The sequence below is a fragment of the Strix uralensis genome, chromosome 2, assembly GCF_047716275.1.
Source record: "Strix uralensis isolate ZFMK-TIS-50842 chromosome 2, bStrUra1, whole genome shotgun sequence".
Classification (NCBI taxonomy): Eukaryota; Metazoa; Chordata; class Aves; order Strigiformes; family Strigidae; genus Strix; species Strix uralensis.
This window is the reverse complement of record NC_133973.1, coordinates 51,797,810-51,823,213: the sequence shown is the minus strand read 5'-3', so window position 1 is coordinate 51,823,213 and position 25,404 is coordinate 51,797,810. Positions and strand designations below refer to the sequence as shown.

Sequence of the window (25,404 nt, the reverse complement as noted above, 5' to 3'; positions counted from 1 at the left end):
CCCATTGCTCTCAGCTCCCCCAGCACTGCCGAGCTTGTGCCATGCCTGCTGTGGGACCTTGACTCTCTTGACGCCCTAAGGTGGTCACCTCAGTGTTATGGGGAAGAAGGGAAGAATGACCAGGGCAGGACTTTTGGGGATGGCCAGGAGGGATGCATGGCACGAGGTGTACAAGGGGGGTCGGCAGGGACACCAAGCTCCACCTTGCAGAGGGACATCCTTGTCCCTCTCTGGCCACGTTGCCTCCTCACTTCTGCCTCTTTCTTCTTTGTTGGTGCTGTCTCGCATTCTTTGCTTCCCTGTCAGCCTTCTGCCCCGCGGATGCCGTAGGTGGTGGCATGTGGGCTCTGGTAACTGAAATCTGCCTTAAAATGCTCTTTGTACTTCTGTTGCAAAACCATGAGTGAAAAGCAAGGTTTAGTTAAAAAATTATTGACCATGCTCTACTCTGACTGAAAAATATAAATACAGTTAACGTAAGTGCTGGACTGCATGTTTTAGGGCTTCAGTGATTTATCCATCAATTATGTCATTGTAAACTGAAGGTGAAGTTACGCCTTCATAGGTCTGGAATAACAAATAGTTGAACTGAACCTCTGCTGGGTACTTCTGCTTGATTTTATTTTAGTGAGAGAGAGGGTACGATTAGTAGAAATGTCCTACGAGAAGGGCTGGGCACCTTGCAACTGCATAGGTCTTGGTTTGGGATAAAGCAGCAGTTCCTGTATCATGTATTTCTGCTATCCGAAAGATGGAGAAATATTAAGAATGTAAGTGTGTGTGTACATGTGTGCACACACATGGACATACACACATATGCTGTTCTTGTAGAAGGTAAATATCAATTTTGATTATCTGAATATTGATGTAGCAATTTAGAAATAGCTTTCCAAGAGAAGGTGTCTCCACTGTTATATTTACCAGCATAATGAAATCAGACAACCTTTCAATCCATAAATCACAGTACAGTATTTGCCATTACGATTTCTATGGTTGTACTGAGCAGGCAACACAATCCAAAGAATTTTATGAAATCAAAGTAATAAAATTGAAAATCTGTATTGACTCTTCTTTGCCTTTTCAGGTTCTTTTATATTTGGGCCTGAGAATATATTTTGTTTGTTCTTCAGACTCCATTTTGTTTACTTTAGATACTTTATTTCTCAGATTGAAGGCCATCTGTTAAATCACAGTAACCTTTTGTTTTAAAGCTTGGGATGTTCTCCTTGGTATTTAAAGGCTACAGTGTAACTCACATTTTCTAATCATCTGTTGTGCTGATTTGAGAATTTGAAACACAAAGTAGGTCTAAGCAGGCCACAGGAATTTGTGGCTTCAAGGCAATGATAAGAAATTTCTTAATGGCTTAGTAAATGACAACATGCATTTAAAGTTGGTTTTTAGTCATCTCAAGATAGGGTATTGCTTAAGAATGCCTTCAGTGCAATATTCTTTCTTTCTAGAAGACAAAGTGCAAGGGGTTTTGTACATGGGAGTGACTGCAGACAGAATGTAGAATATTTTTCTTCAAGAGCCTTAAACATTGTCCTCAATATATTTTCACTCCGCAGAAACTCAGCTCCTGCAATTTTAGCTGATCATACTGTTTTGCAGATCATACTGTAGAGATGCGCTGGGACTCCACTGCTGGCTGATCACTTCCTTCGGGCGTTCAATCCAGATCACACCTTTGCACTCAGACTGTGGGAAGCCCATGGAGGTCTGTAAAAGAGAGCATGGGTCTGCCCAGGAACACCTGTTTTCATAACCTGACTTTCTGCGGTATGATCAAGACACCCCAATTCTCCTCCAGCTTTCAAAGTTACGGAAATAGATCACTTCCTCAGTTGTGGTCAGAGGAATTTTTCATCCATCTTTGGCAACAATTTTAGAAAGACAGTAGACATCCCTCAACAAGTCTTATATTTGCAAGCTAAGGGCACTGCACAGCAGCTCTTTATTTGTCACTGTTTTCTGTATCTTCCGTAACAAACTCCGTTTTCCACCCTCTCTACTTCAGGTGTTCTCTGCAGCTTCATTCATCTTATCCCTTGTGTCAGCAGCTATAGGTTCTTCTCCTTCATTCCCCTCTTCATCTTCCCTACAGCAGTCATACATTTTTTCTTCTGGTTATTTTCTTTAAATGCCCAGAACTCTCTGTGCCTTGTACCCTGCCCTGTCTCCACTTTTCTCAGCAGCACCATGTGTGTCCCCAGAACTGGATCCCCCAGTCTCTCTGCTGGTGCCAGGTCTCCATGTGCTACCTCTTCCTTCCATTGCAGCTACTCATGGGAATAAATCATGAAGCACGTCAACATAGTGGCCTCTCTTGGGAAAATGTGTGAAGAATGAGATGAATGGTAGTGTTCCGCTAGAAGGCGTTTGGTGACTGCTATCAAGTGGTCCTTTGATCTGGAGACAACCCAGAGGTCCTTGTAGTTCTGTGATACAGATGTCAGGAGCTCTGCATCCTACCCTCCTTCCCTCTCTTTTTGCCCCTTGCTTCAGTTTTTTGGGGCATGCTCCAGGTCTCCGCAGGATTGGTGTCCGACCTACTTGCAGAGGTATCTGCATTACTGGTGTTGATCCAATACAGCTCTCTGAAGCTGTTGCACCAAAATCCCACCAAGTTAAATGCAGAGTTTCACAACCTGCTGAACCTAGTATTAGGGCTAAATGCATTTTTCCGTAAGGACCAGCAGCAGACTTCCAAGGTGCCTGAGGAGAAAGCGGTCATGCCTATGTGCACAAACCCCAAGCTGACATTTAATTACTTCTTGTAGCCATATTTTTAAGGAAAGGGGTTCCGGTGATCTCAGATCATCTAAAGAATGACGTGGCAACCTGATCTTGTAAATATGCTGAGCAACACTGGTGTTCAGACACTTGTGCTCACTCATCAGCATGGTGATCATCTCTGGCTTAAAAATAGCTCATTTTTTCTTTATTTATCCTCAAAATTTACTCTTTGATGGAAACCGTGCCTGTCGCATGTTTAAAACAGATTTTCTTCACTGTGCGTATGGAGGAAGGTAAAGGAAGTGATAAATCTCTAAAAACAGTATGATAAAATAAAGCCTCTCTAACTAAGGGACCAGATACTGAGAGTTTTACTCCTTCAGAGTCTTGATCTGTAGCCAGCCCTACTGACTGGGAGACAACTTCTCCTGGAGCAAGGCTGGGAGTGCTGGAAGCTGCCTTCTTGCAATCAAATCAGAACCCCAAGGACCAAAGCTGTAGATCACCATATCCGTTGAATAGCTGGTGTGCTCTCTGTCAGGGAATAGATTGGGGGAACTAAAAAACCAAAAAGCAACCCAAAAAAACCTCGAAAGAAATCTGCCATGTTTGAAAAAAACTTTGGGGCTTTCAGAATTTATGACTTTCCTTTTCTTGCCCCCAATAATCTGAAGAAAATCTATCATCCTTCCTCCCTGTTTCTGACACAGGAAATATTTTATAGTTAGTTATTTCCCTCTGTTAGCATCCAATCGATAACAGATTCAAACTACCAACTACACGCTTGTCCCTTTCCTCCCTGTGTTGCTGCTCTTTGGATATGGGGAATAATTAACTGCGGATCAGAGTGATGCGGCTGCTGTAACCTAATGTTTCTGTCACACCGATACCCTACTGATGGATAGACAGTTGAGCTTTCTGTCATAGAGACCGTGGGGCACGTCGGGGTAGTCACCGAGCATCTCATCCTGCTCCGCCGTGGCATCAGGCCTCCACTGGCTGTGGTTCGGCAGTGGTAATGACAGCTATTTCCCCTCCTGCCCTCCTCCATCGACCAGAAGAAAGGGAAAAGAGGAGGAAGGCTTTTGTTCCTGGGGGCTGAACCGCTCCAGCCACGGCTGCAGGATGCAGAGCGGATGCTTTCTGCTTGCAGTCCTCCCTGCTCCGCTGCAGACGGGCTTCAGCTAAAATAAACCAGTATTCCACGAACCTTTGAAGTGCGCTTGTCTTCTGAGTCACTTTCCTGTCACCCGATGGGCAGCGTGATGCCGAGGGATATTGTTTTCTCATCACACGGGCATGCTCAGACTTTCATCTCATGGTGGCTGTTCAGCCTCCCACGTCATTTCCTGTGTGAATGGCAGCTTCGCCTTTCCTGAACAATATCTTCCTTTCTCCTGGCATTTTCTAAGACAGTGGAAAGCTAGGATCATTGGAAACACACGGAGACTACATTAGGTGCCTCTCCTGGCCTCTGAATGTGCCCCCCTGCTTTCGTCTGTCTGCAGATTATTTGTATCTTAGTGGAAGGATCTGGGAGCAGTGCCATCAAAACAGGTTGCTTTCTCCCCCATTTTCCATGACGGCCACTACACGGCAAAGAAGTGTGGCCTCTCAGGGCAAGCTGGCACGCACACCGGCAGTGCTCCATGCGCATCAGATGGACTGCCATGATCAGGAATCCCGTTCTTTCGTCATTTGTGATTTTACATCATACTATTAAAGAAAATCCTGATGTTGTAATGCTCTTGGTTCTCTTTTCTGTACCTGAAATTGCTAATTAAATGAAATAATTAGTGATGAGCCAAAAAAAACCCCCAAACACCAAGTGCCTTTTGAATGAAATTGCCCAGAGGTCTATTTTCTTATTGAATCAGTCCAAAGACTTTAACTTGATAATGTTGAGAATTTTACCCTCCAAACAGTATAAATCTTTTGGTTTTAATTAGAGACTTTTTTCCTTTGCACTAGACTGATGCTAAACTGGCTTCACTAAATCTTCTTATGCTCTAAGTAGCAGTGACCCAGATAAACACATTTAAAAATGCAACTACTGAAACTACAGTGTGTTGCCTTTGTAAGATGCAGCAAGAGAAAGACTAAAATAATTCTATACATTTACAAGGGTAGCAGGTAGCATCATATCATTAAAAGCAGATTCATAGACCAATTTAATTTTTTTAGATTACATGTACAAATCTGTGTGAAAGAAGTGTTACTTAGTTTGGAGTCAGAAGCTTGAAAGTTACAAAGAAACCTATGAAAAAAAATGTTTCCTTTTTTTGTATGTCCTTTTGCAGCATAACAAGGCCTTTTGAAAAAGAGGCGATAACTGCGTATTTAAGAATGCATCGTAATGCAGCCACCCAGAATCGGGAGCATATAGGCAACCAGGAGAAGGTTGCATTTCTGTTCTCCTCAGTGGCTGAGTTTGCAGCTTTGGTGGCTTTTTAATGTAAAGGCTGGACTCTAGTCCCAGCCAAACCCACTCGGTGCCTACAGCCCACCTAAAGCCAAGGCCTGGAGGAGACAGCGATCCTTCTCCACTGACTGTATCAAGGATGCAGATATTGCCAAAGGGTCTTGTTTAACTATATTTAGGTATACCCTTTCTAGGGCCCCAAAATTTTGGTGAATTGGATGCTGCCCATTATTCCAGATGTGCATTTTCTGTGTCTGTGTGTGTACGAGCACTGCCCGGGATGCTCTGGTAACAACTTTACTCTGCCACTGGAGCGCACTCGCTCCAGCTACCTCGTTAAGCTCTGATTACACATAACTGCTGCTGCTCTGAGGGTGAATGCTTCAGCCAGGGCTTCTCTTCCTGGTAACTGTTGCGCAAACCACAACCAGCGTGGAAGAAAAGGATGGAGCTCACTGTTCAGCCCGGCACTGAGCAGATGCGAGCCCATGCCTGTGACTGCTGGCTGGGGAGAGCTGGGCGCTGGTGGGGCGGGCTGTGAGGTGTCCCTTGCACCCCATAACTTGCTCAAACACAGACCTTTCCACTCCTTTTGGTTTTGCGTGTTTTTTTAGACATCAGCGTCGGCTGTGTTTACACAAAGAAGAAATATACGCTATCGGGAACAATCGGATAATAAACAAGCTTTAATTAGTGCCCAAGATGCAAAGGGACCTAATCCGTCAGTGCCTGTTCAGACAGCTAAACCCAAACAGCCGGCCTCCCGCTCCCCCTTGCCAGCACCCCACAATACTGTGCCCAGTGCTGCTGCTGCTGCCAGGTCAGTGGCTTTGGTGCCACCACCACGGTGGGCACCCACTGCCCCTGGGCTGCTCCTCTTCCCACCCCTTGGCCGCTGCCAACCCGCACTGGTGGCTGGGTCCTGACAAAATCTTCATCCAAAAATGGGGGCCAAATCATCCTTAATCACTGTAAGGACAGGGCAGGGATCACCAGGTGTTCATCTTACTGGGTGACTTCAGGATCTTCAAAGATCTACCCCCCCTTTAATTAAATTTTGGTAGCAGCATGCTCTCCTGCTTACTCTGGTTAGCATTAAGCTATAAAATTGCTAATGACAGACAAAAAGGCAGTGGAGTCTATTGATTTTTCATGCTTTTGTAGCATGCTGCAGGAGCCTTTCCACTGGATGTGGAGGACACCTGGGGGTGACAAGATGGGCGTGCGCTGGGACCTGCTCCCCACAGCCAAGTACCCTGTGAAACCACGAGCGCTGGCACTGACTATGCCAGTGGTGTCCCACCAAGGGCCCTTGCCTAAACAGAGGCAAGTTCTGCACCCAGCAGTCAGCAGCCGACTGCCAGCCCTTGAGATTACTGGAGTTAACCAGCATGAAGTGTTTTCTGGGAGATGCACCACATGGAGATGGCTCCTTCAGTTGTATGAGGCAGCCAAGGAAATGCAGGTTGGTTGTTGCAGCATGGCCATTGCAAAAATTGTGGATGCTGAGTTTCGGGGGGCTCTGGAACCCTCTCAGCATGGAGCACATCTTTGCAGAGAGCTTGTCTCCTGGTTTGTGGTCACTCACGCCTGTCTCAGTGGGCACTCTTCCCGGTGCAGTCGTGGCCAGCAGATGTCTGCTCGGTTTCTCAAACTATGGATCACAACACCTTTCTGAGGAAGATTCAGTTGGGGTCACAAAGGGTTTGTGCTCACCAGGGTACAGCTGTCTCCTCTGATTTGGTTTGTGCCATTCAGATGTTCACACAGCTTGACCAGTGGTTTGCTGTGTGAGCACATCTATCAACACGTGGTAAAAACAGGTTTTTCTTGGTTGCCACCTTAGCTCTCTGGGCTTCTTTTGCAATCCATGTTGCAGCGCAGCTTGTTCCTGCTGTGCCTCTTGTACTGCAGATTCCTCTGATTTCCCTCAGCCACCATCCTGGGCAAAGGCTGGCCAGCATTGGCCCCCGGGAGCCCAGTGGCCTGGCACCCACTGCTTTGGCACCTTGCAGACTGCCCGTCCTTGTACATGGTGTGCCTGGGCAGGACAGCCCAGCTGGAGCCATGGAGTTTCTTGGGGTGGTGTGGGCAGACTCACATTTTGCATGCAGGAGGAGCCTAAAGGTGCAGTAGACCCTCCATCCAGCAACAGCCTATCCCCCTGAGCAGGGGCAAGTGCAGAGACCTGATGCTGACCACCCCGCTGGAGGGATGGTGGAGAGCTTTTGCAAGAGGCAAGGGCTGGGGGCATCCACCCTCCCCCTTTGCCAACAGCAAGCTTTTAAATGAGCATGGTTGTTTTCTCTAACACCCTGCCAAGAAAATACTGAGTATTTTGTACTTCTTGGGTGCTCTTGCTGTTTCTATCTGCAAGAAAGGGTATAATTTTTGTAGCTGAGCTTGTCTACCAACATATGGATTTGCCTGAGGCAAGACAAGCGTGTGCTGTTTCTCACGACTTATACAGGCTATAGGCAGTTTGTATTCCCTGAAATGATTATGTAGTTAAAACTACTTTCTTCTTGTTTTGCTAATCTCCCAAGCTCTGTTGTGCTCCCTTCTGGTTACTGTTAGGTACTCACTGCCACAGGAGCTGCAGTTGTTCAAGCCGTCGGTCTCCATCCCTGCTCCTCTGGCCAAACCTGGTGCACCCGTGTACTGAGACAGTGGGAGGGGGTCAGCCACCGTGAGAAGGGGGCTGGCACGTGGGGATGGGGAGGGTTGGATGGACACAGGTGGCACCCCAAGGCTGTCCCCATTTTGGGGGGCACATCTGGTGGTACCCCCATCCTGGTGGGAACAGACATTGGGGTTGATGCCCTTGTATTGGGTATCCGAGGTGAGTGAGAAGGCACTGCACTGGGGCAGGGGTGGGGTGGGGTGGGGTGGGGTGGGTGGTGAAAGCCAGTGCCTAAGGGAAGAGAGGACTCAAAATGGTTAAGTCTGGCAGATCCCCACCCCCAGTACTGTATGAGGAAATGCTTAGCTCCAGCTACATGAACGGCATGTCAGGAAAATATATTGTTGCCTGAAACAGAATATACACAAAGCAGGAGAGACAAAAGTGCCCTCGGACCCCCTCACTTGGAGCTGCCTCCCAAAAGGGCTTCGATGAGCCTGACCTTCCCCTCAGCCTGCTCTTATACTGCTCCTGCATTTGCATTAGCACAGGAGATGAGGACAGACAGCCTCAGGTCCTGTTCTCCTGTTATTACAAGGATAAGCTAGGACATGGTAGAGCCGTGGAGGTTTTTATTTGTGGGTTATTTGTTTGGCTTTCCTGAAGGAAGAGTCTGTGAGAAGTATGCTCTTCCCTAATAGAGCATCACCTTACATTTTCACGGCAGACAGTCTGCTCCGCCTGCTGAGGTGGCCTGAAGAATCAAGAAGATCGACAGCAAAAAAATTTACTTCAGAGCTGCACCAGTCTGCTGGCAGGTGGTTTTTTTTGTCTGTTAGTTTTGTTCTCCTTTATTTTTTATTTTCTTTGCTTTGTTGTTGGTAGAGGAATGAAGCTGTGCAGTCAGCTTTTCTTCCTTCACAGTCTACAATCTGCGTACTGAAATTCAGTCCTTTGAAGAACAGACTGTGTGAGGAGTTAACACCAGGCTGCAGCCCTGTGTGCCCTTCCACGCTGGCATGCAAGGATCTCCTACATCCAGAGCTTCATGGCCGTAGAGCAACATCACCTCACCAGGGGAGCTGAGCCATAGTCGCACTGTGGAGTGTATTGCTAAGCTGCTTCCTAAGGCTGAGCTGAACAGCTGAATATAAAATCTCCCAGTCAGATTTATTGGAGTGGCCTGGTGACGTTTCCCAGAGGACTTACGATCTATGGTGATGGATGACGCCGATCCATTAACGTAGTAGTCTCATCTGGGAAAGATGTAATTGTTGTTCTGCATCCTGCAGTTTCTCTAAGTTTTTCTGAACATGTAATAGCACACATCGCAGCGGAAATTGCTGGTGAAAAATGCTGCAGTAAATATGTCAGGGGCTCTATATCCTATGGCAGCACACTCCTCTTCTGGAACCATGCAACCATCATTAAGATAGGGGAAGTGATAATAACAAAATTTGGTATACTGCATTCATCTTGATGTATGTACTCTCCAAAGGTTTGATGGAAAAGTATGGGCAGGACCGACCTTGCTTCCTCTTGCAATACATGTCTGCGAAATATCTTCATGTTGACTAGTTCATAGTATCAGGAAAATAATATTTACTTTTACCTGCAGTAGCAACGCTATTTTTACAGTGCTGGTTGCCCTGCCTGCATTTCCTGAAATATAACTCTTTTCTTCTGAGTGGTCTTAATGCCTGATGACAAAGATCATTATTACTTTTTTGTGTGGTCTGAGCACAGTTTGGAGTAGTCTCACCTCTGTGCAGCATGAGCAGTGTGTCAGTCAGAGCCAGGATACCTGGCTGGAGAAGACTCCTTTGAACTGTCTGAAAGGTCACTGTTCATATAGCATCAAATTAGTAAAATTTGGACATTAACATTCACACTTAGGCAGACTGTAAATGGTCCAGCAGCAGAGAAACATGGTAGACCTTGATGAAATGGAAGGAAAAGGCACACCGAAGGAACGCAACTCCAGGTAGTGGCCAGTAGCTAGAATGAGAGGGAAGGCAGCCCCGTGCCACCTCGGTGAGTGTGTGTGTGCCCACCCATCCCCACGAATGATGGATAATCTGGATTGCAGCAGTAACTGAAATCCAAGATGAGGTCTGGGCTTTGTGCTAATCATGTGCCAACAAAACGATTGCTGCCCAGAAGACCTCACAGTCAAATGGATGAGGCAGAAGGCACTAGAGAAGTACTTGCAAGTATGCATGTGCATGCAGGGTGTTTGTAGGTGTTACAGGTAATCTGGACTAGTTACCTGAACAGCAGTAACCTCAGTGGCACTGGGGTGCAACAAGACAGATTTTCAGTATTTTCTGTTACTTGCATATTATTTGTGGTCAGAAGCATCTATATTTCACAGTTCAGTATAGGGGCTTCTAGGAGGGCTAAATTAGGCTTTGAGGGTGAAAACACATTGAAAAGTTGTGAGATCTTCTTGTTATATCCATCAGCACCGTAATGCTGCATCTCACGCTGGTGTTAGCTTGAATACAGTCAGAAGGCTGACATCTTATGTATCACGGCACGACGGAGGGGTCATTTCTCTGCCTGTCAAAGTCAAACCAGGAAATGGTACAGACACTGGGGTGAAAGTGAGTGTGTAAAAGGATGCAAAATTCAAAGAAAAAATGCTGCAGTTTTCCTCACATCACAGGAGTCCTACATTTTTCTGTCTCTTTTAAACAACATCCTTGCAGCTGCTTACAAATTTTGCAAGGTTGAAAATAAGGGGCTATTTTTGCTTGAAAGTTTTTCCATCCACACATTTTTAAATAGGCTGGTGCAAGAGTAGGGCAAGTTTGAAATCTGCTGAGGATTAGCACCGTCATGTAGCTGATGAAATGTTGGGCTTAGTTTATCAAAGTGATGGGGTGGAGGAGAGGGAATGTCAGTCTAATAAATCTGAAGCTATGAACATAAAACTTGATCTTGACGTGGCAAGCTGAAGGAGCATTTGGTTACTCATGCCAGTGGAGAAGGATGCAGTATTAAATATCAGCATTTTGCACCATGGGAGGGAAGGCTTCTCCGCCCTTTTGCTCCCCAAGCAGCACCCTGGTACTCAAGAGAAGATGAGTCTGGTTTTGGTCCTCAGCTCTTTGGCCCATCCCTAAATCTTGTCATTGGGACAATATCTGTGCCACTGAGAGCTGGCAGAGCTATAGGCAGGAGAAGGGTTTTGCTCTTTAGGGTCACAGTGGCAAGCTGGGTGGCACACGTCCGTGTGGTTTATCACCTCCATGTCCTTACCTGTGGTCTTAGACAGGAGCATTTGTACCTCACCAAAAAAGGATCTGTGAGCTGGAAGATTCAGATTTTAACTTAGTTTTGCTTTTCTTCTCACTATTTATTTATTTAAGCCAGTCTATATTAGGACGATGAGAGTTGTGTGAAAACTTTCAGTTGCTTTAAAATGAGTTTCAGAAGCATTGGGATTTGTTATTCTAACCTCCATGGCTTTAAAATACAATAAAACTGGTTTCTATTATTAGTTCCTCTCTGTCTCAAGAAAGTCTAGCAAGCAAGACAAGCTTAAGGGCAGTTCCCTCAACAGTGCTGAGGTTAGCCCTATTCTGGCCTTGTCTGCATCGAGAAAAAGTGGTTTTTAACTGGAACTGGTATGCTGTAAGGAGGGGATGGGAAAGGGTTTGCAGCATGTCTGAGGGGCTGGGGCTCTCGGGACATGTGTGGTGCTGGTGGCACCTCACTTTGTTTATGAGTTTTGAGCTGGTTTACCCCTCAAGAGGTACTCTGGCGTGCTTTGCTTGTGTAGTTGGTTGGGAGACAGCCAAAGCAGTCGAAACCATGTTGGTGTAATGGGGCAAAGTTAGATGTTTTGCCTGCAAAAGTGCCGTAGCAGTTTAAAACCTGATTTTTAACTTCACCTCACTAACCTGTTGGCTAAGACTTGGTAACTGGTCTGTGAGGGATCCCTGTCCCTCGTAACCAGGAGTGAGAGATTCATGTAAGCAATAAGAGACAGGCAATGGATGGCAGCCTTTGCCACACTGATACCAATTCTCATCTGGATGTCGGAAAAGATCAAACGAATGTAGTAAAAATATCTGAGCCTGGGATCAGTGGAGAGGGTCAGGACAAAATAGCGAGCCGAGTGTCTCTGGGAAGAGAACAAACCTCCGCCAGGGAACTAATGAGGCTTTGAAGTTGTTTCACTGACATCAAACTTGGAAATCCTTTGTAAGAACTGAGATGTTTTAAGGAGTATTTAATAAAGCGCTTGACTGGGAAAGGAGCAAATATTTTATCAGACTGACACTGAGTGCTTTTTGTTTCGGGTTCTGGGGGAAGCAGGGCTGGCAATTACATTTAATTGGTATCCTTTTCCTCTTGTTATCATTGGTGTATTGATTGCTGGGAAAACAAAATGCATGGTTTTTAAAATTTACTGTAAAGTAACATCTCTCTTGTTTGTTTTGTTTAGCTCTGTGTTCTCAAAACAGCTCATTTTTCTTTGCTTTGCTGGTGAATGTAATGTTTTGATTGAAAATGATACTAAATAATCAGTTAAATGAGATATTTAATGACAGGAGAAATTGTTTAAAATATTTTTTTCCCATAGGAAAATCATGCACTTTACTTTTCAAGCCTAAGAAGTCTTTTAATGCTGGCGTGAGTCTGCATTCTTCCTATGATTTCACTCCAAAAGTAAACACGTGGGTGCACAACACGTGTGAAAACCGTGGAGGTCAAGGTATAGTAAATCTCAGGAGTTCTGATGCAAGAGAGATCCCTAGAGTAAGTCCACTTTTTCCCTGATTCATTTTAATTTAGACTTTCTTAGACTCTCAACCCACTGCCAGTTTGCCTTCTGCCGTGGTTTAAACCCGGCCAGCAACCACACACCACGCAGCCACTTGCTCACCCTCCCCCATCCCTGGGGAATGGGGGAAAGAGTTGGAGAGGTAAGGGTAAGGAGACTCGTAGGTCAAGATAAAAACAATGTTAATTGAAATAAAATAAAATGAAAATAATAATTATAATAATAGTAATAATAGAAAATACAAATGAATAACGCACATGTGATTGCTTACCACCTGATGACCCATGCCCAGCCCTTTCCCAGCTAGCAATCCCAAAGAAGAGAGAATCCTGAAACCACAATCCCAGAAGCCAGAGTGAGCTTCCCAATCAACCCTTATCTATATACTGAGCATGACGTTATATGATATGGAATATTCCATTGCCCAGTTTGGGTCCATTGCTCCGGCTACACTCCCTCCCAGCTTCTTGTGTACTTGTGCACTAGCAGGACATGGGAAGTTGAAAAGCCCTTGATTTCTTAGCAACAACTAAAAACATCAGTGCATTATCAACATTCTTCTCATATCAAATCCCATACTGAATCCAAAACACAGCACTGTTCTAGCTACTAAGAAGGAAAAAAATAAAAATTAGCTCTATCCCAGCTGAAATCAGGACACCCCTATGGGAAACTGACCTACTGTATGAGAAGCAAGCCTGGTAGACGAGAGGAGAGCAGTGGATATTGTCTACCTGGACTTGAGGAAGGCCGTCGACACTGTCTCCCATAAGATCCTCACAGACAAGCTGCTGATGTAGGGGCTGGATGTGCAGACAGTGAAGTGGATTGGAAACTGGCTGAATGGCCGAGCCCAGAGGGTGGTGATCAGTGGCACAACATCTAGTTGGAGGCCAGTGACTAGTGGTGTACCCCAGGGGTCAGTACTGGGATTAGTCCTGTTCAATGTCTTCATTAATGATCTGGATGATGGGCAGAGCATACCTGCAGCAAGTTTGCAGATTACACAGAACTGGCAGGAGCGGCTGATACATCAGAGGGTTGTGCTGCCATCCAGAAGGACCTCAACAGGCTGGAGAAACAGGCTGACGGGAATGTCATGAAGTTCAACAAGGAGAAGTGCAAAGTCCTGTACCTGGGGAGAAACAACCCCAGGCACCAGTACGTGCTGGGGGCCACCCAGCTGGCAAGCAGCTCGGCAGGAAAGACCTGGGATCTCCTGGTGATTACCAAGTTGAATGTGAGCTGGCAACGTGCCCTTGCCGCAAAGGTGGCTAATGGTTCCCTGGGCTGCATTGGCAAAGTTGCATTGGAGGATCTTAGCAATGTATAGAAATATATGAAGGGAGGGTGCAAAGAGGACAAAGCCAGGATCCTTTCAGTGGTGTCCAGTGGCAGGACCAGAGGCAATGGGCACAAACGGAAACACAGGAGGTTCCCTCTGAACGTCAGGAAACATTTTTTACACTGTGAGGGTGACTGAGCTGTGGCACGGGTTGCCCAGGGAGGTTGTGGAGTCTTCATCCGTGGAGATATTCAAAAGCTGCCTGGTCATGGTCTGCAGTAACTGACAGATTGAGCAAGGGGCTTGGACCAGATGACCTCCAGAGGTCCCTCCCAACCTCAACCCGTCTGTGATTCAGTGATTCTGAGCAAGCAGAGGTACACGACGGGGTGAGAGGCGAGGAGGGGAGTGCAGCAGGACTTTCCCAGGAGCGAGCAGCCCTCCAGTTTGGCTTTTGGGAAGCTGCTGGTGAGAAGATGCTCCCTCAGGGCCACGTAGGTGGCACCTCCCCACCACAGGCGCTCAGGGCGGGGGTGTGATTGCTGCGTTACTGATGCACCCATCCCAACACAATGCTGCAGCCGCCATCGTCCCCATCCAAGGGACTACGTCAAGCTTTGGGAGGAGACACCTGCATGCTGCTGGCAGCATCAAGAGAAAGCTGATTTAAACAGACACTTCTGCAGTCGCAAAAGCAGTAACTCCTCTTCCCTGTTTGAACAGAAATTTGGAGTACAAAAGCTTCACCGAATCAGAGGAGCCTGCTGGGTCGAAGGGACGTCACTGAACTGGGTGGCACGTGACTCAGAAGTAATTATGGCTGGCAAATTTATATTTGCCCTTCACATGTCAGGTTTAATACATCAGATTTCCGTGCACTGTCTCCGCCTCAGAGCATGTGTTCAGCTTACTGCAGGCTAAGCAAGCTGCTGCTGTTTAGGCATTTCTGTACTATGCCAAGGGAAAAAAAAAAAACACCATTCGAAAGGTTTATTTTTCAGAAACTGCTGCAAGGTTCCTCCAAGCGTGACAGTTTAGAGACCCCATGAACTGGAATGTGCTGTGGATATGCGAAACTCAAGCATTTGGGAATAGCAAGATCAATCTCAAATGATTTCAAAGCAGAGCTCTTTTTATAGTGCCTGCTTATATGTAATACTATGTATTGTGTGAGCGGTCGTCCTTTTGAAAGTAGGAGACTGTCAGTTAGGTGTTACATCCCATTAGTGGAATAGTTCGTGAATAGAGCAGAGGAAGGGAAAAGGCATCTGGCAGTATGGCGGCATGTGCTATCTCCCTTATGCTTGGGGTACGTCATAGTTTCCGCTGCAAATGTAGGGGGGGTTTTGTGAGGCTTTCAAATTGGGTATAAAAATTCACTACAGATTGAAATTTGTCAGGCAAATGCTCTATTCCTTCCACAGCATTTATCGTCTGTCTTGTATATATTGCCCTTGGGAGTAAAGACACTGGTTTCAGGCCCATGACAGGATTTTTTTTTCAATTGGTCTGATTTGTTTTTAAATGAGAAGAAAGTGAGTTCTCTCCTCCCCAGAATGGATTGCTAACTACAGGCTGTTGACAACAGCAATATAGTTAGCAAATATATGACTCTAACACGGCTCTTTGCAGGCGATTAGCCTGTGCAGTAGGCAGACTGCTGTGGTATTTCTCAGCTGAACTATTTAAAAGACCAAAGTAAAATCAGCCAGTCAAGCTGCTGCGTTTCAGAACCATCGTGTTGTGTGCCGAAGCAGTGTATACATATTGTCAATGTCCCGTCTATAATGTGCCGTTTTGCACTGCCATAATGATTTTCTTTCCCTCTTGCTCCCCCAGGGCTTAACAGCCTGGATGGGAGCCTTGACACAAACAGGTTTGCCTCCCGGAAGGATCCATAATGCAGTGGTGGAAAATAAGAGAGTACCTGTTGCATGGGCTGCGTCAGAGCCTTATTATTCCTCCAGCATCTTCTGAAATTGTCTGATGAGATGCTCTTATTTTAACTGCTCCTCAGCAGCATCCAGCTCATCCTCCACGACATAGCTCCCATAGAGTGAGAAGTAACACAGGGCAGTGCGTAAGTGCGTGGTGAGCAGGGGACATTGTGCAGAAGAATGGTGAGCAAAGGCTGTGGGTGTAGCTTTCATACTGGTGGTGATATCCCGGTGCAGCCCTCCCTTCTCTCTCTGGCTGGTACCAGAGTGAATCCTGCCTGTCCTTCCAACATCTTTCTCACCTTGCCCTGTCACTTTTGCACTTTAGGAAGCACTTTAAGTGCCTTCTAAACCTTAACAGGGAGTTGCTGGGTATTTGAGTCAAGGGAACAAAGTGGGAGAGGGCAGGGCTAAACTGGGATATTTCCTCTCTGCTACTCAGAGGAGACAGAAAAGTGCATCCCCAGAGGTTCCCCTTTGAGTATGACCAAGGGGAGGCATCAAGCCCCCTTTCCAGAGGCAATAGGACCATGTTTGGGGTCCCAACTGTGAGCCAGCAGGAGGGTGAAGGGCTGGTTGCCTTAACAAATGTCCTGTGGGTCTCCTCCACTCTGCCTGCCCCATATCTCAGAGGGGATCACCATCAGCCCTCCTGCGAGCAGAGCGGGGACAGGTCCCACTGGCCCTCCTGGTGCCTCTGCACCCAGCTGAGGTGTGTGGGGGGGTATCAAACGCAGCTCCGTGAATGGTGAAACACAGGGGAGAAGGCTAGTTCACCATGAGCTATGAGTTGGTTACTCCTCTGCCCTTTGGTGCTTGAGGATTACTAAAAGGGTGTGCACGATAGCCAGGATTGTGAGTCCCAAGTGCCTGAATACGTGAATCAGTGGGAAGTGTGAGAGGCAAACACTGCTGAAATCATCTGTGGTTTGCATATATGGGAGAGCCCACCTGTACATTATTTGTGTAGTAATAGCTCCATGTATTTGCTGTATGAAAGCTCACTTTAGCCAAATACATTTTTTCTATTCTAGTAACAAAGCACCAGTAACAATATCATAGAATCATAGAAGGGTTGGAAGGGACCTTAAAGATCATCTAGTTCCAACCCCCCTGCCATAGGCAGGGACACCTTCCACTAGATCAGGTTGCTCACAGCCCCATTCAGCCTGGCCTTGAACACATGGTGAGGCATCCACAACTTCTTTGGGCAACCTGTTCCAGTGCCTCACCACCCTCACAGTGAAGAACTTTCTCCTTACATCTAATATAAATCTACCCTCTTTCAGTTTAAAGCCACTACCCCTTGTCCTATCACTACATACTCTTGTGAAATGTCCCTCTCCAGCTTTCTTGTAGACCCTCTTGAGGTACTGGAAGGCTGCTCTAAGGTCTCTCTGGAGCCTTCTCTTCTCTAGGTTGAACAACCCCAACTCCCTCAGCCTGTCTTCATAGGAGAGGTGCTCCAGCCCCCGACCATCTTCAGGGCCATCCTCTGGAATGTAGTAAAGCCTTTATTTGTATATGGCTTGAACTATGCAAACCAAAATTTGTAGGACGGAAGATGACTTATAGTTGGTTGGTCGATGACAATATGTGTCCTTGTTGCCCACTTGCATATTTACTGCAGAAGGATGCAGAAAGATGGGTTGGGCTTCAGTCGCTGAGACTGCTGAGGACGGGCAGGCCCAACCCTGAGCTCCTTCAGAAACCCATGCTTCAGTAGAGTGCAGGTTGGGTGCATGGTTTTGTGGTGCATCGAGGGTGATGGGGTGTGCTGCCATGCAGTGGCAGGACCAGCCCGACGGGGACCAGGGTGTGCAGGACCTGGCATGGCGCTCTGGTCAGATGTGTGCTGCCGGGGGTGCTCAGCAGGTCTGCTGTCCTCCCGAAGGGTGGTGGGGTGTCCCTGTCAGGAGCGCTCTCACCACGGCCCTTGTTAATGGGCTTCTGCAGAGCAAAAATCAAACATGTTGCTTCTGGCAGAAGAATCAATGACAACAAGCAGTGAGTTTTGGCAAAATGTTGAAGTCCAAGTCCGTCCATAATTTTGTCCCCAAACTGTTCCATTAAGTCAAGACTTCTCATTTTATTTTGTGTTTGATACTGTATTTATACTGAAGGGAAACCCATTTTTTTCATGAGGTTCTGAACAGGGCATCCCACAAAGGGAGCATCTAAGACCCTTCCTGTAGTGTGCACAGTATAATTTGAATTCTGTGTAGATAGCGAGGTATAAGCCGTGGCACAGATGAGCAAGCAGAGAGCAGGGATAGCTGTACGCGGTGCAGTGCTGCGGTCCCACAGGAAGGCACGCCACAGCGCTGAGAAAAGTCTGTTGCATGGCCGTCAGCAGGAGATAAAAAAAATAAGCTAGAGTTATCACCACCCCTTTCATGGCATTTTTGTATAGCTAACATACCATTTCCTGTACAGTTACACACATCATTGCCTAGTGCCATGAACTTAACTCTTATCAGCACCCCAGTGGGAAAGCCCGGTTTATTTACAATAGGGCTCGTTTCTGTGTTGCAAGCTTCTTTTCAATTAAAACAAATAGCAAATTAAATATTAAATAGATAAGTAGGGAAAGTGAAATTAATTGATTTTCCGGCACTGAGATGTGGTAGACAGAGGAAACTTAAGGCAATTTCTCTGAATTATATTACCTTCATTTGTGTATATTAGGTACATGAAACTTGTTTTAAAAACTGGGTAACTCTGAATAATTTATGTGCAGTAAAGCAGCAATCATAAAAACCACCAAAAAAACCCAAACCCAGCACATACTTTAGGTTGATTTTTATTAAAGAAGAAATACAGTATAGCTATCACTGTTAATACCAACATTGAAAATTTACTTTAGTTTAAGAAGTCATCTCCACGTTGACTTACGGTTTTGTACTGTGTACTTGGTGTGCATAGTATAAAACAGGAGTCCAGCAACTATAAAACACCCCTTTGGACAACTTCAAACTGTCTCTTGATCCCAGCTCTTCAAACATTTTCTCTTTGGAGGCTTAGGGACTTGGATCCTTTTCACTCTGTCTGCTTACTGACCTTGATAATAGGTGTTTAGTGTAATACATGTTTAGCAGCCCTGGGATTGCCTCCCAGGTGAAACCGAAAATTGCTTTACAGGGCGCAGGAGGCACTAGTGCTGGGACTCCGCTGTACCTAGCAGCCAGCTACCACCAAGCTACAGGCTGCGGGCAGGATCGTGAAATGTTTTTGAGTGTGTATATGTATATGTAATGTATTGTTCGGTTTTTTTTCTGTAGTGATCACATGCTCAAGAAGCAGGTGCACTGGAAGTACAGAAAGCTACACTTCCACATAGGAAGGGTGAGGGGGGAAAAAAACCCACCTCAAACCCATAAACCTGGGTCAAGGGTTGTACTTCCCTTTCTCATCTTCTCCTTCCCCATGCACAGTGGGGCCCTGCCGGAGGCAGTGTGGGACTGCAAGATCAAGAATATATATTTATAGATCCCAGAAACATAAAGGATTCAGTCTAGAAAACAGTATTTGACTATGCTTTAAAAAAAAACACCAACCCAGCCCACAGGCATTTCTTCAAGGTGTCTGATGGTGATAGATGAGCTCTTCTTCCCCTCATCTAGATATTTTCTCTGCCTCTAGCCCTGTCACCTTTTAAAGCAGCAATGGGGGAATTTTATTATGTTTTATACTTTCATCTTCAGCAGTGATCTGTCTCTCTCTCCATGGGTCCATAAGCATGCTAATCCCTCAAGTCTCTTACGCAGCATAATTTTCATCTTAATTTTTCTATTTCTCAACGTTAAATGGGTTTGCCAGGGGAACAGGGGGTCATTTCCTGTCCCTGCCACATCATTAATTCTCTATGAAAACACCACGATCTCACGCTTCTCAAGCAAACAGAAACATTGGGAAGAGCCAGTGTCATGTGCAAAATACTCGGCTGTGCTGCAGCAGCTGGAGGAGCAAAGATGCTGGTGTACACTGCAGAGACCACAGGGTTTTAAAATGGTCATTTTAAAAAGAAGGAGGGAGAGGTTATATAAGAACAGTAGAAAATGGATTTTTAATTCCTTAACAGAAACAGCAACATCTATTTTTTTTCAGCTTGAATCTGCTGAGCGGTCTCCTCATTGTCTTTATTTTTAGAAACGATTGCTGTTCCTTTTTTTTTTTCAGAACAAGACTGGCCCAATCTTTTTGATACGGATACTTGTCACTTTCTGAATAAGGGGTTTGATTTTTGCTCCTGTTTTTTGGTGCTTGGGCACCTCTGCCTGCCTATAATCTGTCTTGGCTGAGGCTGGAAAAGGAAACAAACAAAAAAACCCTCAACCCTGTATTTGTGAATGTTTTCTGCAGAACATTTCATGAGATGAGAACAATCCGGAATTACTCTCCTTAAGCCAGAAGCAGGAGAGGAAAAGAAATGACTCATCTGTTTACTTTTAAAAATCCTTTTTAAGAACTCAAACGCGCCTGATAAATTATTAGCATTTTACCCAACCAGCCTCCACTATTAACTCCTGGTATTTTTGTAGTCTTGCACTCGCTGTAGCATCTCACTGCCAAATCCAAGGATTTACAAGTCTCAGGAGAGACTTGGGAGATTTCTCGCTTCCCTGCCTTGGCCATTTTTTAGCCTTTGTCTGTGGGGTTTGGGGTTTTTCTCCCTTTTCCCTGTCCCCTTAGCAGGTTTGTTGGTCCTACAAACACGTATGCGAGCAAATTATTTCTGTAAGCGCCAGAGCCAGCGAAGCTCTTCGCGTGCTCTCAGACATAGACACATCTCCGGGCTGGGACTCCTCACCCATCCAATTTTGGAGTGGTGCTGCCCTCCTTATCATCCCAACAGTATGTCTGCAGGACGCAGGGAAGCACCTCTCTCCCACCAGCCCAGCTGCCTGGCTGGCAGCAATGACACACGTTTTGCTCCTAGGGAGCAGGATTCAGCTGTGTGCAGGTGAAAAATGTAAATTTGGGGTGCGCCGGTGCTTTCCCATGGTAACGCAGTTGAAACCGGACAAGTTTCCATGGTGATTATTACTACGGCAGGATGCGCTGCACACTTCAGGAGAGGCACGGGCAGTGCCAGGCAGAGCAGCCAGCCCCCAGCCAAAGTCTGCCAACGGTAACTTGCAAGGAGGAAATTATTTATCTTTCTGCATAAATGCATACGCAGCACCATTAATTTGCTGCTTTTTTTTTCAGGGGGAGGGGCATGTTAATCTTTTCAGGGAATAGGCTGCAACTTTCACTGCAATCATGAATGGAAACCATCTCTGCCCTTTTTTAATTGCCATTTGCTCGTTTAATAGAAAGTGTTGGGTTGTCAAAATAAATTTGAAGTTGCTTTGAATTTTTTGTTATTTTATGGGACTTAATGAATCAGGTGCCTGGTTCACATTACTGTCTCCATCTAGCTCTGTAGCAGGGTGAGCGTTGGGGTTTGGTTTGGTTTTGCCGTTGCCCGGCTGTGCTCCTTTCTCACTCTGCACACAGCAGTTTCCGAGGTGCTGTATGCACCGTGTGGCGCTCGCCTGCTTGCCGTTAGTAAATCCCACTGGGATGAGAAAGGGACAGTGTTGTAGGGGAATTGAGTATGGTAGAATATTTCTTAGCTGTGATATTTTTAGAAATGTTTGTTTTGGGGGCTTTTGTTGAGTTAAAACAGCACACTGTCGCTGGGCTCTGCCACACACTGTCATTAGGTGAAGCTTTGTTTAAAAATGTGAAATGGACAGCCCAAGTCCTTGTGTCAGGCTGTGTACTGGGAGGGGGGGCGGGTTGCCTGCAGGCAGTTCTTGAGGCCTTTTAAATTATCTGTGTTTACAGCTAAATATAAGTTCCTCAAAACTCTTCGTACAACACTCACGGATGTATGTATATCCAGCATCTCTGTATATATAGTACACTGTATTATGGAGCCGTTAGCCTGAAGTGTGGAAACATTTAACAGCTTTTCTTTGGCGATGGGGTCTTTAAAGGCAATGGCAAATATTATTTTAAGGAGGAGATTTATGCAGTGCCTAAAATATGTTTCTGGCTTGCAGGCCAAATTATGTTGGTGCCGATGCTCCTGGCAGCCTGGAGCCGCCACGGGTCCCACTGACAGCGATGTAGAGGTGGCGTCGGCAGAGCCCAAGAAGCCCTGCGACATGGAGGAGCTGTACAAGGATGCCCCAAACCTGCCCATGGACGTCACCAGCTCGCCCTCGGCAATGGCCAACAACAAGCTGGAGAATGGGGTGGCCCAGCTGATCACGGCGGAGGCCTGGAACATCAACTCAGCTGACCTGATGAAGAAGGCTCTGTCCCCGCTGGTGACAGTCCCTGCACCCTCCATCCTGACGCCGCCGGCCGAGTCACAGAGCGGGGTGGCCCTGAAGGTGGCGGCCACTGTGCTGCAGCCCATCTGCCTGGGGGACAGCCCTGTCGTCCTGCCCATCCACCTGCAGGTCGCCGGCAGCGCCGCCCCGCAGATGCCGGCCACCAACACCACCACCCCCTACGTCATGACCACCCAGGGTCCTGTCCCGCTGCCCGTGCTCCTGGAGCAGCATGTCTTCCAGCACCTGAACTCGCCCCTGGTGCTGCCCCCGGGGGCCGCCTGCCCTGGCAGCCCCCTGCACACCGGCCTCTTCCCCGGCGCTGCTGCCCCTGTCGGGCAGCCCCAGCTCCTGGACCCCAAGCCCTCTGGCCAAGCACAGGAGCCCGTCCTGCCCCCCGTCTTTCAGACGCCGGGATTCGCCGCCGTCCTTCAGGACCTGTTTCCCTCGCAGGGTGCCCTGGGCTCTGCCCCCTGCCAGCCCCCCCCCGATTATGCTGCCCTCCCACCCCAGGCCTTCAGCTCGCCCCTCTCCCCGCTAGTGCCCCCTGCCACGCTGCTGGTGCCCTACCCTGTCATCGTGCCCCTGCCCGTCCCTGTCCCCATCCCCATCCCCGTCCCCATCCCCGTGCCCCACAGTGCTGAGGCCAAGGCAGCCCCCGACCCGCCCAAGCCACCGCTCTTCACCCCCCACTCCTGCAAGGGCACCCAGACCCCCCTGGAGAAGGAGGAGACGAAGCCTTTCGACCTCCTCCACCCACGGGAGTTTCCCCAGCTGAGCCGCCACACCGTCATCAAGATGGGCGGCGAGAACGAGGCGCTGGACCTCTCCATGAAAGGGCCACCTGCGCCCCGGGCCAGCGAGGCTGCCCCGCCACCGCCGCCCGAGGATGGGGCCCTGGACCTGTCCCTCGCCTCTTGCCGCAAGCCAGTGGGGCCCCACGGGGAGGTGGCCGGCACCGGCCCCGCCACCGCTGCCGAGGCCGGTGCTCACCCTGCGCCGGACAAGCTCCCGGGCCCAGCTGCCCCCTTCACCCCCTGCAAGCCCCAGGAGGCGTCGGGCAAGGTGGAGGGCAGGGGGGTAGGCGGCGGGCCGGCCGAGCTACTGCGACAGCCGCAGAAGTGGCTGGTGGAGCAGGCGGGCAGGGCAGGCTGCGAGCCCAAGGCCGGCAACAACATCGAGATCGTCAGCACCTCGCAGACAGCCAAAGTCATCGTCTCCGTCAAGGACGCCGTGCCCACCATCTTCTGCGGCAAGATCAAGGGCCTGTCTGGGGTCTCCACCAAAAACTTTTCCTTCAAAAGGGACCTGCCCCAGGACTCGGTGCTGCAGTGCTATGACGTGAAGAGCCCACCCGAGCCCCGGGACAGCGCTGAGGCCCTCAGGAAACCCGTCAAAAACAGGAGCGTAAAGCTAAAGAAAATGAACTCGCCGGAGATACATATTCTTCCAATCAAGAAGCAACGGCTCGCTGCCTTTTTTCCAAGAAAGTAAATTATGGGTTTTTAGAATTTTAAGATTATTATGAGAAGAAGAAAAAAAAATAATAAAAAAGATGCACTTGGTTTTAAACTCATTTAAAACTTTAAACTATCTTTGTAAGTTATTTTTGGGGGAAGGGGGAGAGGATTGGATGTAGAGTCCCTATAAGCTGGGTTGGTTTTTCTTTTTCCTTTTGTTTTTTTTTGTTATCAAATTTTGACTTTTCATGGGAAACTGAATAAAAAGCAACCTATTTTTCAAGCAGATTGCACATTTTGCAGCTTTAATGGAGTAATGGATGAGTCAGAGTGGTAAGAGCTATTTTCACTGCCATAAAGTGCTTTGATGATGTAATTCTTCATAACGGTTAGAATGGAAATTTCAAAATAAATGTTTGTACGTGCTAATTGGTTGCGGCATTTTTTGTCATTTCTGAATCACTTTCAGTGTACAGAGAAGGTTTGGCAAAAAGTCTGTAAACTGTAAAGCGCCGCAACTGACTTGTGATGAGCCTAAAATGTTAAGAAAAAATAGCAGGCTAAGAAAAATTATATTGTCCCACAGCACTGTCGGAGAGCACGTCGCAACAGCCGCTAATGATGCGCCCAAACGAGCTTCCAGAGGAGCAAGAGCAAGCGAGCGGTAGAGCCCAGTGTGCACCTAATGCCAGCTTCATTGCGGGAAACCCGTAGGAAACCGTCTTAAAATATTGAGTAATATTAGCAGTCATTTAAAAGAGAAATACCTAAAAGTTAGGGGAATTTGGTTGCTGGAGGGTGGGAAGGGAAGGAAAAGTCACATAATTTTTCCCAGCCTGGCTACAGATATATGGAAAAGTTGTTTATTGTTAGTTTTCTAGGTTTCTTTGATGGCTGAAATCAATGCACGTGAAAGAGCAGAACTGTGTAACTTTTATCACTCGGCAGTGTACAAGTCACCCACGTCAATGGAGAAATGTGAATGTACAATTAAAATAAAAGTTCTGGTAGGTTATGGGTTTGCACTTGTGTATGGAAATGAGCTGGAGATGCATTATTGTCTTGTCAGCTTTTAAGTTCACATGGCTCATTTGTAAAAACCTGTCCCAACAGAACGCGAGAGCAGGAGAACAATTTTTGGTGAGCACTGCCTTTTTTGTGGTTATACCTGTTCCATAGAAAACTTCTTTTTTATTATTATTGTTTCAAATGACATGTTCCTAGCACCGCACCAATACTGTCTAAATAAAAAAAGCCATTGTAGACCCATCAGCTGGATGCCGTCACGTGCTAACTATGCCTTCCTTTACCTAGCTGTAGCCAAACTACTTCCAAGGCTCCTCTTGGCCAGTTTTGGGAAGGTTGTTGCAGTTTTTTGTGCACTGAAAAGTTGCCCAAAAAAGCAGCTTCAGGGTTAGAAGTCTAATAACACCTTAGGCACCAGTGTCATGCCGAAATCTGTTGAAGCTTTCGATGCCAGCAGACACCAATTCACTACTCAGAAAATGCATCTGCATTAGGTGGTTAGGAAAGACATGCTCTCTGTTTTCTTGGGCTGAAGGATCCCTGCCCTCTTGCTTCATATGAAAGTGGAGGACTTTCACATAAGCGTAACATCAAATTCTGTCAAACTCTTGCTTTTTAAGTGTTTTTAAAGACGTTTATTTTTCCCAAAGCTGGCAGAACCAACAATGTTCAGAAGAGCGTAAAGTGTTGATGGACTCATTAATGTTTAGTCATCTGACTATTTTTTAAATATTTTTTTTCTTAATTGAAAATACTCTGCTACTTTGTTTTGCTCCTTCCAAGAAACC

At 46.9% G+C, this 25,404-nt stretch overlaps 1 protein-coding gene across 1 annotated transcript in view; it reads left to right on the top strand.

Moving 5' to 3' along the window:
• RAI2 (retinoic acid induced 2) overlaps positions 1-24,019 on the top strand; it is a 47,499-nt gene extending 23,480 nt beyond the window's left edge. Inside the window, exon 2 of the mRNA XM_074858697.1 lies at positions 21,855-24,019. Coding sequence (XP_074714798.1) covers positions 21,960-23,624 — 1,665 coding nt within the window. The 5' untranslated portion in view covers positions 21,855-21,959 and the 3' untranslated portion in view covers positions 23,625-24,019. The remainder of the gene's footprint in view (positions 1-21,854) is intronic.
• Positions 24,020-25,404: the final 1,385 nt, after the last annotated feature.